The sequence below is a fragment of the Dermochelys coriacea genome, chromosome 3, assembly GCF_009764565.3.
Source record: "Dermochelys coriacea isolate rDerCor1 chromosome 3, rDerCor1.pri.v4, whole genome shotgun sequence".
NCBI classification, from domain to species: domain Eukaryota; kingdom Metazoa; phylum Chordata; order Testudines; family Dermochelyidae; genus Dermochelys; species Dermochelys coriacea.
In genome coordinates this window covers 31,750,611-31,763,633 of record NC_050070.1, presented here as the reverse complement: position 1 = coordinate 31,763,633, position 13,023 = coordinate 31,750,611, and the positions used below count along the sequence as shown (strand labels likewise).

General features: G+C 37.6%; 1 protein-coding gene across 5 annotated transcripts in view; it reads left to right on the top strand.

The window, feature by feature from the left end:
- Positions 1–13,023, top strand: part of ASAP2 (ArfGAP with SH3 domain, ankyrin repeat and PH domain 2) — a 166,023-nt gene that overhangs the window by 133,162 nt on the left and 19,838 nt on the right. For 3 of the 5 annotated variants that reach the window (XM_038397774.2, XM_038397773.2, XM_043510273.1), the window contains 5 exons: positions 4,171–4,426; positions 7,965–8,126; positions 9,535–9,703; positions 10,452–10,519; positions 12,279–12,385. In XM_038397774.2, coding sequence (XP_038253702.1) covers positions 4,171–4,426; positions 7,965–8,126; positions 9,535–9,703; positions 10,452–10,519; positions 12,279–12,385 — 762 coding nt within the window. The remainder of the gene's footprint in view (positions 1–4,170; positions 4,427–7,964; positions 8,127–9,534; positions 9,704–10,451; positions 10,520–12,278; positions 12,386–13,023) is intronic. The other 2 variants (XM_038397777.2, XM_038397776.2) reach the window with 1 other exon arrangement.

Below are 13,023 nucleotides of genomic sequence, written 5' to 3'. Positions count from 1 at the left end.
AACTTGCATTCTAAGTCATTTAGGCACTTTTGAAAATGGTATCCTATATTCTTATGGACCAGAATGCTTTACTGGTCTAAATCGGAGGATTTGTATTATTGAAGGGAGTTACCCTGCTGGGTACATTCATGGACTATTGGGCGAAGTATTATTCTTTCTTTGTGAGAGTTTGATTATTAATGCTGTAGTGGTTATGCTTGTTCATCTTTAATAACAGTATGATTAAAAGGTAAAGTAAGGTTTTTACATAGTCTGAGTGATATTTTGCATAAGAATGTGGGAAGTGGAATGAGCTCTCTTCTGGTAATTTTTAAAGAGTATGTGTATTCTAGAAGCATTATTTAACAAAGGAGTTTCTAACTTTTGAGTTTCATCTTTGTTTGACGTGGAAGAAACCTTGAGCATGTAAACGTAAGTAAGGAACTACCCTGCTCCAGTTTGTAAATCTCTAGTCTTTTGTCCGAACTGCTCACAACAATATCTTGTAATTATTAGAATGGTGGTTGTCCCAGAGCAGCATAGACGTCTGAACTTTCCGTCATGTCTAGTACAACATTTGATCACATAGGTACAAATATCTGCAAATCACGAATCTTTTGTGGCCTTTAGCAAGTGCATTAGCATGATGATAACCTTTTATTTAAATTTAAGACTTGGTATACACAGCTGTCTTGTATTGTGACAAATAAATTATAGCAGCCTGAAATCAACTTCTGTTTTCAGGCAGAAATCTTATGAATTGAAATGAGGTTTTTAAAATAAAATTTCTGATAGGCAGGGCTTGAAAGATCCACTCAGAGAGAGTACTTAGCTTTCTTGAAGAAGTGTCATTAGCTATTATATAAGGTTTCTTTTTAAAAAGGTAATTTTCTGGCTCGTACGATTGGAAAGACAACTTTCCATATGTGGAAAGTCTGTAAACCAGTGCAATACTTTCACTGATTCTGTAGCAGACCAATTAATTGCTTTTACTGAGTCTCCTCATAGCTCTCCCTGAGAGGTAGCAGAATGCAAAGTGTTTACAAACTCTTGTAAATATCACTGTGTCTGTGTAGAACTTTGCTCAGTTTTACTCTGAAGATGCTGGGTAAAAATGAATAGCAACTGAGTTAAATACTGGACCTGTTTGCTGGGAAGGAGGCCTTGAAAACAAAGGTTAGATGAAGGGTAGTTTCTCCTTTCGTACCGTCACAGCAGGAGACAAAATGTCCCTTTGCTTTTTCGGGAGCCATTAGGGGCTGGGGAGCATTAAACTTATTGGATAATTACTACATGGGCCTGTGGTGATATTTGGGCCTACAAATTTACGCTAATTGTGAGTTCAACTGTGAAAAGCGAGTATAAATTTATAAAAGATCACAGTAACCTATAACAACATATGTTGACGGGAAAAGGTACATACTGGAGACAGAGACTGAATTAGTCCAAATTAAAAAGCCAAGATCAAGATCAAGTACTGTATTATGATCATATTTGGTAAACAAGAAAAGTGTGGAATCAGAAATGAAACTGATGTGTCAGGAATGAGGCCTAATTGATGGACAAAATAATTAGAGGATCGGGCTATTCCACATATAACTCCCTTTTGGGGTCCTTAAGGAAAGATACTTTAGGAAAAAATTGGCTATTGGAGCAAGCTTCACCATCATGGCTGCCTCCCCTACCATCTCCTTGGATCCCAGACCTGCTTCATCCCAATCCTGAAAGCTGTCCTGACCAGAGAGGGAGGCAGATAACATCGCTATCCTCCACCAGCTCCTTCTGAATCCCAACCACCACCTGGGATGTGAGACTTTGTCTCTTCTATCCACCCAAGCACCCCACCAATGTGTCCTTTTCCTTTCCTACCTTATTTCTTCTCTTTCCTATCTCTCTCCATTTTCTTTCTGTCTAATAAGTGTCTGACTTTGCTGGCCAAGACTGAATACTTTGCAACACTGCTGTAAGCCTGTGACTAGAAAGAGGCAACTAAAAGCAATGTTCCAAACAGCCAGAAGTTGGTAGAAGTTTGCCAGGTCTTGGAGTTTCAGATAAAACTGTGGGCTCTGCCTGCATCTTTCTAGTACTGAGGCTGCAAATGAAAGTCAACCCCAGAGAGACAAGCTGCATTTTCTATCTGACTGCTGAATTGGAATTAATTTGCAAACTGGATACAATTAACTTTGCTTGAATAGAGACTGGGAGTGGATGAGTCATTACACAAAGTAAAACTATTTCCCCATGTTATTTCTCCCCCCCACCCCCACCGTTTCTAGACGTTCTTGTTAACTGCTGGAAATGGCCCACCTTGCTTGTCAACATGAAAGGTTTTCCTCCTCTTCCCCCCCCCCCCCCTTGCTGGTGATGGATCATCTTAAGTGATCACTCTCCTTATAGTGTGTATGATAAAACCCGTTGTTTCATGTTCTCTATGTGTGTATATAAATCTCCCCACTGTATTTTCCACCGAATGCATCCAATGAAGTGAGCTGTAGCTCACGAAAGCTTATGCTCAAATAAATTTGTTAGTCTCTAAGGTGCCACAAGTACTCCTTTTCTTTTTGCGAATACAGACTAACATGGCTGCTACTCTGAAACATTTTCTATCTTTGCTGTTCTTTTTTCTCCCTTCTTGTGTGTATTTGTTTTGTTTGGTCTTCTAGGAAACAGAATCAGACTTTAACAACAGTGACAACAGCTCCAGTCCCTCTCTGCTAACTTCTTCTTCTCTTTTCCCCAAAAGGACAGTTAAGACCATCTTTAATGCTATCCTAATGAGAGTTTTTTTCCTTCTAAAGACTCTTACCAGCTAAAGGGAAAGGGAACAAGGGATTTTGTTAAAATGAAAGCCTTATTTAATACGTTATGTTTCAAAATGTTTTACTGTTTTTTCTTTTCCTTCTGTATCTTTAATAAAAGGTTAAAAGGATTTTAATGATGTGTTTAACATGGTACTAAGTAGGCTGAGGTCTCTATATACCAAACCGTGGATTGTGTTTAAAACTGTTCAGTGTTGAATAGTAACTGGATTATGGTAACACCGTTAGCTCATATATTCTATCTAAATTAATACAACAGACCTGATATAAAAGATAGGGCAGAGGGAGAGCACACTGGTAGGAATCCCAGCACTCTCCCATATCCCAGCAGCTTATGGAATTAGGAGATAGCTTTTCATCTAGGTGTTGCCCCTGGTCAGTGGGGCCCCTCATCTAACATAACTGTCTCTGGCAAGTAGCTATTAGGTGTTGGGTAAAATTTCTAAACCACATGTGAGAGTTGATGGATCTGGGCAAGAGAGAGATTGATAAAATAGGTTAGAAAAAAGAAGAATGGTATTGTGGGAAGGGGGAGAGAGGAAGGGAGAAGGATTTTGGTGGGAGAAGTGGAGAGAAGAAAGGAAAGAGGTTAGAGAGAACAATGTAGGGAAAGAAAGGGAGATGATAAGGGGCTGCAGGGCGAAAGAATGAAAAAAAGGAAAGAAACGTTTGACATGGCACGGTCAGGACATTGGACTGGAACTTAGGAGACCTTTGTTTTTTTACTGGCTCTACAATAACCTGCTGTATGATCTTGGGGTAGTCTTTTCTTCCCTCAATGTGTGGGTTTCCCTTCCTATCCTTTCTTTGTCTTGTCTGTTTAGATTGTAAGTGCTTTGGGACAGGAACTGTCTTTTATTATGTGTTTGTGCAGTGCTTTGCACAATGGGGCCCAAGTCTCATTTGGGACCTCTCAGTGCTGCCATAATACAACTCATAGGTGGTGGTGATGATTATGATGATAATAAATAGACACTAGGGAAAATATAGTGGAAAGATGCACCACAAATGAGGGGAAAAAGTTACTGAAGCCAAGAAAGGAAAGAAGGCGCAAGAGAGAAGTAGTAAGCTACATCTAAAAATATAATAACATAGCAAATTGATTGAGACCATTTGTTACAACTAAATACATATCCAATAAATGGTGCACGACCATTTTTTTTTCTTTTAAAGTATATGAGGGAAATGTGGCTTTAAGGGGAGGTGTGGTCAGGAGTGGTAGTGGCAGCAACATCGGTATGATACATTTGAAGAGTTAGTAGGCATAGTCCTGTGGCTAGCGAGTGTTGTGTATATATTTCAAGCCTTGCTGAATTTGTTAACCTAGCTAATGTAATATCCATGTGAATTTTTTGTTTTGGTTTGGTTTTAGCAACCCAGTCCTAATCGGAGAGAGGACAGACCTGTCAGTTTCTATCAGCTGGGATCAAACCAACTTCAGCCTAATGTAGCATCTTTGGCAAGAGATGCAGCAAATATTGCTAAGGATAAACAAAGAAGTTTTATGCCTAGTATATTACAGAATGAAACCTATGGAGCAATACTTAGTGGCAGTCCACCTCCCATTCAACCTGCAGTACCTGTTACTACAAGTGCACCTCCCCTACCTCCAAGGAATATTGGCAAAGGTACTAACGCTGGAAAATATAGTGTTTTAGAAGAAATGGAATCATAACATTTTTTTTCTTACATTTTGAAGATTTGTTTTACAGTTACTTTGCACAGGTAGGTATTGGAACTATTTACTGATGATTTTTTTTTAACTTGAAGTGAATCTGCACAACATATTCTGAATTTGATTTACATTGTATGGGCTAGTGAAGGAAAATATATTCTGAATTCTACTTCAGGTATACAATGTGTGTGAAAATAATAGATGTATAAATAAAATCAATAAAGCTCAAGCTCGTTATAAGAAATGAGTAACAACCCAGATGATCGACTTCATCAACTGCTTTTTGCCTGTGCTCCAACTTTTAAAACTTTTATTTCTTAAAGATGTTTCAGTCCGATTTGTACTGAACTTCCATAACCATCTAGCTGTTGTGGAAATGCTTCTCTTTAAAAGGGGCCAAAGAGAATATGAAGAAAGATAGGCAATGATAACATTACAGACACTCTTCTTAAATCTGTGCTAGAAAGTGTGAAAATAAACAGTGAAATATAAGATACATACACTATTTGGAGAACTAGGATTTTTACGGGTTGGTAACTGACCAAAACATAATTCCCATTACTCATTATTAGCGATTCTAGAAATCAGTTTGCCATGGGAAAACACGGAATTTGTGTTTTTACATTTCGTGAAAAAAATAAAACGTATATTAACTATTAACTAAATTTTACTGATAGTACTAGTGTCACTTATTCAGTGTGCACAACCTCCCCTTTTTTTGGTCGATTTTTGAATGTGCTTGAAATTTACACAGCTAAACATACTTCAATCAACTGCTTCCGGCGTATAGAGTTTACACAGTAGCATATGGAGAGGTTAGTGTTTTAATGCATCTCAAATTTCACTTCAGCCTCCAGATGTGAGTAATTAAAGGTATGAAAAGATGCTGAAAACTTTAAAAAATCACCTCTAAAGACTGTGTCACTGAATTTCGCAAGGACAAATTTCACATTAATGGTAATGTGCTATTCTGTACTGTATGCAGCAAGGCTGTAGATTACATTTGGAGGCAAACAGTTGAAGAACACATGGAAAATGCTAAACATAAACTGACTGAAAAGAAACAAAAACATGAGACTGAAACAGCAGGGTCATCGATAGCAGTAAAGAAACAATGCAATGTGACTGGATCATTCCAGCATTCTTGTGCATTAAAAAACACACCCAATTTTCTGAAAATCTAGAATACAGACATAGAAGTATTTAGAATATGTAAGCAATACAAATTGCAATTCTATTTATTTATTTTAGTATAATAATTGATGGCACTGGAGGCTTTGAACTTGCTTAAAAGTTGTAAATATATCAATAAAACATTGTGTTCAACAGATACCTATATATATTGTGGCTAGGGAAACTGAAGTTCAGCATTTCATTTTAATTGTGGACAAAGGTGGATTTTTATGATTTTTTTTATTGGAGAAATGTTGGGTTTCTTAAATCACGGAAAACTAGGATCTCTGCTAATTATCCTCTGTTCAAAGGCCTATATGAAATCAGTAGGTCTCACTTCTGTTCATAAGGGCCAAATGCTCACATAACAAAATGGTCACTTCCATTACAATCAAGACTCTTACCTCTAGATATAATCCCTCCAGGCCAAGCAGGTGGAAAAGCATGGAGAAACTTGCACAACCAGTCCTTATACTGGGATAGTTCCCTGGATAAGGATTTCAGTCTCTAACGCCTTCAGCAATCTGGCATCTTTCCTGCATGCCAAAAGTATTTAAAACTATAGTAATGCAAGAAAGTATTATTCATATACATACAGCCATTTATACTAAAATGTCTCAGACTTTGTGTATGCATGACTTTCTTACCTGCCCTGTAACATAGGCAACGCACCTTGTTTAGAGTGAATACTCGTCTTCAGGTATGACTTTTTATTGACAACTGAAGGAACAATAAGACAGCACAAAGTACAGCATCGCACAACTGACCAGATATGTGAATGGTTTTTTCATCCTCCTTGGAAGCATGACATCATGGCTGAAGTTAGGATATAGGACTTTATGACCATTTGTGTTTTCTGGATGGCAAATCACAAGTCTACAATATGATGAGCTAGCTCACGTGATATGGGTGCAAGCATAAAAATATGCATAAAGTATTATTTTTGGATGGAAATTAAGTGAGAATACAAAATGGTTAGCATGATTTCATATGTGTTTTTTTAAAAAGGCTGTGAAGCCATTTTGGGAAGGCGGAACCCAGCGGCAGATATTATTTTCTACTCCTTGACTGAATAACTAAAATGGTTGTTTTGCCCTTTGACTAAATTTTACCCTTGAACAAATGTACTATTTCACCCATTGCCCTCTCATTAAATGGCAGACTTCCAAAACACTCATTTATCGTTTTTTCTACCACCCGCTCCTTACAACTTGGCACCCATACAGTGCAGCTCATGCCAGGAAAATATGTCTCCTGGCTTAAAAAAAATTCATTTGTTGGTATATTTTACTCTTGCAATTCATTTCATTAGCCTTTTTCATTTTCCCAGTTGAACATTATGATGACATCACTGATCTTACTCCTGCTAGCTCCCTTTATTATTATTATTATTTATTATTTATTATTATTCTCTTAATTTTAGAATGCTCTTTAAATCTTCTGATCCCTTTGTATCTTCTCTCCATTCAAATTAATGCTTATTTCTATTTCACATTAACTGTGTTTTTCATCCGATGAAGTGAGCTGTAGCTCACGAAAGCTTATGCTCTAATAAATTTGTTAGTCTCTAAGGTGCCACAAGTACTCCTTTTCTTTTTGTGTTTTTCATCTTTCTTTAATATGGTGATCATGCTCTCTGCGTAGGCATAAAATTATATGGTACTAGCAAAATGTTTGCTATAAAGGATTGCTTACAGTGTGCTCTGGTGAAACAGGGAGACCGCATTGTAGCCTTAGAATGGAGTAAATTAGGAACCACGTATAAATACAAAAGCAATGCCATGTAAGTGCTACAGCTGTTAGTCCAAGTTTGGATGAAGCCCTGGAATGCAGTTTTGTGGAAGTTCCAGGTCAGAACTGACATTACCTGTTGAGTCAGCATGTTCACAGACCCGTACATGTTTGTTAGTCCTTTTCTTGTACTGTCTGGAGGCAGCAGTCAGGGGTTAGTGATTTTTCATAGGACTCACCTTTTGATTTCTTGTTGCGAAGTTTTTGCCTTTGCCAAGGCTTAACCATCCTCAAATTCATAAGCTGTGAAATGGATTATAAACCTGACACATTTTGAAATGTTGCCCTGAGGCAAGCACTTATGTAGCTGAAATGTTAAGAATACTTTCACCTGAAACTTGTTTTATTGTTTTCAGTCAGATATGATTTATTCTCTTGTACTCTTACAAGATGATGATGGTTTCTTTCAATTTATACAGTATACAGGCACACCATTTAAAATAAAACACAGGTGTGACTGTTAGCACTTTTTCCACACATATAGTCAGCAAATAATTTTTATACAGTATTTTCCTGTTTTTTTTTAGTTCAGCCTTCAGTTCTTGGGAGTGGTGTTCAGACAACTTCTTCATTTAATACAATGTGGAAGACAAATTCATTAGGAATGGAAAATATAAGCAGACAGAGATCTTCATCAGATCCACCAGCTATTCATCCCCCTGTGCCGCCATTGCGTGTAACATCTACAAGTATGTTTTCACTTTTCCCTGTTTTTCTCTTCTGCTACATCTAATCATGGTTGGTCTTATTTTTCCATTTTCACAACTCATGCTTCCTCTTTTGGCAATTGTAGTTTTGGCCTGTTGTCTCCCCTCGTGATTCGTATGAATAGTCTCCTCCAATAGATCAGCGGGGATTGGTTGCTGTAGTGTGGTTTACCAGGGAATTCCTTCTATTACCGGTGTCTAAGGGATTTCTCAATTTGTTTATGTAGGGTTTTAATTATATTTCTCTTTAATGTTAATGAGTTGTATAACAGAAGTGTTACACAAAGGCAGTACCTATAATGTGTTATCTGCATGATGTTCTTAATTTTTGCTAGCTTTAGAAATACAAATGACAACTGGAAAACTTAGGTCTGAGGGGGTGTAATACTCTGCCATGCTTTGATTGAACTGACCTGAAGAGAAAAATGCAGTGTTGTAGATGTGGCAGCCCCTGTATATTAGAGAGACAGGGTGAGTAAGGTAATATCTTTTATTGGATCAGCTTCTGTTAGTGAGAGACAAACTTTCAAACTTAGCCAGAGCTGAAGAAGAGCTTGTCTCTCTCACCAACAGAAGCTGGTCCAAAGATATTACCTCACCCATTTTGTCTCTCTGATGAGGAAGATTTTTAATTACCTACCTAATTCTAAACATTTCTTCTAAAATCATGTTATGATTAATGTCCAGTCAAGGAGAAATTCCTCTTTATAGAACTTCTCACAAAATATTACTCAACAAAATTTCCATAAAACATTAACTCTAAAGCTCTGATTCAGCAAAGCATTTAAGCATATGTTTAAATCGATCACTAGCTAGCAAAGCACATTTAAGACTCAGTGACTTCAGTGAGGCTTAAGCACATCCTTTGCATGTGCTTAATTGGTTAGCTGAATTGTAGCCTAAGTGGGGCTTGACCAAGAAAAATCCAGAACTAAAACATTTATTGGGATCACCAAAGACCAAAAGTTTTGAGAAAAGACTGGGGAATTGACAAAGTTTACCTTCTGTTTGCTTTAAACCAGCGTTTTTCAAACTTTTTGAAGTTAGGTCCTCCCCACCCCCTTGAGTTACAATTTTTGGTTGTGCTCCCCCGTCCCACCCCAGACATAAAAATACATGTGCAAGGGTGGTTGGCCCACTGAAGTGAGTCGGGGATGGAGGTGGTGCTCCCTCCCTCATCATGTGCGCTCCCTCTCCCCCCGATGTTTTCATTTTAATTTTGGTGCAAAGGGAGGATTTTTACCATTAATAAACTATAATTATAATTAGTAAAGCATTTTTCTTCCCCTTGAAAACAAATCATGTAACATAGAAATTGGTCAATGAGATTCTAAGAATAATGCATTCAGTAAAAGTTTAATTCCATTGCATTCTCTTTGCCTTTTTATAGATATACTCTTTCCAGCACCACCACCTCCAGTTGCAAAGACAGCCAGTATTATAGAAGCTTTAAACCAGCAGTCAAAACAACCACCAGCTGTTCCGCAATCTAAACCTATACCACCTCCTCTGCCTCCACAACCTCCTAGTAGAATCTCTCAAAAGAAGCCTGCTACTGGGTAATTGATGCTATTTTTCATATTGAATTCATAAAACACTTCAGCCTATTTAATGATCTTAGATTTTAAAGGAATTGCACTTGTATGTACCATGAAAGCTATAAAACAGGCAGACCCATCTTTTGTCAATGACAGCAGGCACTTAATGCCATTCACTGTCTTATAGGATACATAAAATGAGAAGAAATATTTATGGAACAGATAGCAAGAATGTCAGCATTAAGACTGAAACAATGTAGGAATTCTAATTACCAAGACTTATTCAGCTCAGATGACAGACTTGATATTTACATAATGTTTAGTCTTGGTGGCAGTTGGAAGCAACAAGGGCCCAGTTGGTTCTAATTCTGATATAATAATAATATTAAAAAGAGATAACATTAGGGGAGCTATTGCAATCTGTTGCCCAAGAACTTTAAAAGTAACATTTGAGGAAACCTCATAATTTATGAAAGGACAATAACCTCATTTACAAAAATTACAGCAAAATATGTATTGCTCTTTTGCCCTACGTTTATTTATCAAATGGGATCGGAATGGGCTAGTCGCTTATTTGCAAATAATTAGGTAAAGTAGCTTTCACAACAGTATAAGTAGTTGCATTTCTATGAACACATTAAAGTCCTGGTAAGAGTTATACATTACCTACTCTTTGAAAATAGTTTAAATTTATTGTATTAGATATCTGCACACTTGAAAGTTCTGGTTTATTTTCTAAATAGATGAATCTTAATATTCTTCTGAACAGGATTGATAAATCTTCTGGTATAACTAACAAAGGGCAGCCTAGAGGACCAGGATCTCTGCAACAGTCTGGTAATTTATAGTATAAAGAGGCCTCATGATTTAAAAACTACATTTATTTTTGAATTATTTTTAAACCTACTGTTAAAACTTCTAAGATCACTTTAACTGAAATAGGTTAGAGTTGGGAGAAAGTGTTTTATTTAGTTCGGTGCTGCTGTTCGTATTTGACAACACTAGCCGGGGGGACACTCAGGAAAGTAAAATCAACTGAAGTTATGATGTCGACGTGCATAGGCTAAAGCATGTTAACCCCTGTGTAGATACTCTCACATAAGAGTAAAGTAGCCTTAGTTTGCAGTAACTTAATCCTCCTCCAAGGAAGAGGATTTTTACTGTTTCCCTTTTAAAGTCATTTAGCCTCTGATCCTGGGAGCTGCAGTGCATGAACAGATCTCTGGGTCCTATTGATGTAAGTCAGGCCCTACCAGGGTGGGTCCCTCCATGGTACCTTGCAGAATCAAGGCTTTTGTCAGTTTCCCCGGTTGTATGTTAATAATATGCCCCAAAGTTTGCATGATTTTCTTTGTGTGGTAATCATGGAATTTCTTGCTTCTCAATTTCACTTTCCACCATTTTTGTAAATCTGTACGTCCGTGCATTGGTTTCACTATGACTACTCTGTACTTGTCCTTGGCCTCTCTGCAGAGCTAAGGAAAATTCTATGATGGCCTTCTACTCTCTATTCATGTGTCTCATAGAAGGCCATGGGAGTTCTTCTCTTGGCCCTGTGTTGAGGTCTGGAGTCTGGTCCCTGGGCACATAAAGGGATGCAGCATCTGATTAAAGCTTGCAACCAGTGAAGTGAACACTTTTTAATGTGTTGGGTTTTTTTCCAGTGTAGAAGAGTTATAACAAAATGACAATCTGAAATGAATGATGTACTTGAAAACTGTTATCTTGTCATGTCCATTCCCCCTGTGTGTCGCTGGTGACACCACACACACACACACACACACACACACACACACACACACACACACACACACACACACACACACACACACACACACACACACACACACACACACACACACACACCCTTACCCTTAGTCTTCTCTTCTCCAGGTTTGTTTAGTCTGGTGAAGAGAAGACTGAAGGTGGGACATGATAACCGTTTTCAAGAACATAAAGGTTGTTACAAGGAGGGTGAAAAATTGTTCTTGTTAACCTCTGAGGATAGGACAAGAAGCAATGGGCTTCAATTGCAGCAAGGGAGGTTTAGGTTGGACGTTAGGAAAAACTTCCTAACTTCCAGAGTAGTTAAACACTGGAACAAATTGCCTCAGAAGGCTGTGAAATCTTCATTGGAGGTTTTTAAGAACAGGTTAGACAAACACCTGTCAGGAATGCTTTAGTTGTCACGTAGTCCTGTCTTGAGTGCAGGGGACTGGATTAGCTGACTTGTTGAGGTCCCTTCCAGTCCTATAACTCAATGTAAGGAAATGGAGAAGCATCTAGCTCAGCCCGATTATCTCTCTCCCCTATCTTAGGGTTTTCTCTAGTTTCCATCATGGGAGTATTGAAGCTCTTAAATAACTGTCTTCAATACCAGGGAGCTGTTTGTGGTTGGGAAGGGTAGAAAGACAATCAGTTTAGGAATTTAGGGAGCACAACCAGGAGTAGAAAACCTGAAGGAAAAAGTATAATTTGCATACTGCAATAACAAGAATGAACTGGTTTTAAGTGTATAGCTATCATCATATAGTCATAACTTACTTTTTTAAAACATGTCCCCACTTTAAATTGTTTTACTTACTTTTAACAAAAGGAGAATCCTCCTCTGTATCTGAGACTTCTGTAACACAAACTGGTCCTACAGTGAGCACATCAGCACAGATCCAACCACCAGCACCAATGCCAAGGAAGTCACAAATGGTAAGTAGGAAAAAGATCTAGGTGAGTCTTTTAAAAAAAATAATTTAAAAAATTGCATTTGACAGTGTGGTGATAGTTTGGTGTAACAGTTCCTTCCCAAGTATTTTGTCAAAAATCAAGATGTAAAACTGAACCATGAATAAGACTAAGCGATTGTATTTTATTAAACACTCATATATTTTGTAACAGAGACTTTTAAAATACCCTGCATTTCCTGAAATTGTACAGGAATGAGTGCATAACCACAGACACAGAAGTAGAAATTATTTGCCAGTATCTGACACATGATGCATGCAAAATCTATAAAGTACAGTGAACTGATGACTTAAACGATAGTGAGCCTGAGAGTTGAACAGCAATATCACTGTTATCACACACATCATTAAGTTCTTAATCCTTAATGAAGTAGATAGTGAAGTAAGCAACATCAAAAAATGGGTGCTGCATTTATTTTTACATTGGCAAGCAGGTTAATAACATCTGACACAGGTTGGTCAAATGGTACCATTTTGCAGCCCTGGAACATTTGATTTTAATATATATATTAGTGTTGATTTATTTTATTCATATATTAGGATGGGTAATGAAAAGGGTGGTACTTCCCTCTGCAGATCAGCTGAGCTACTGTCATAACTGTA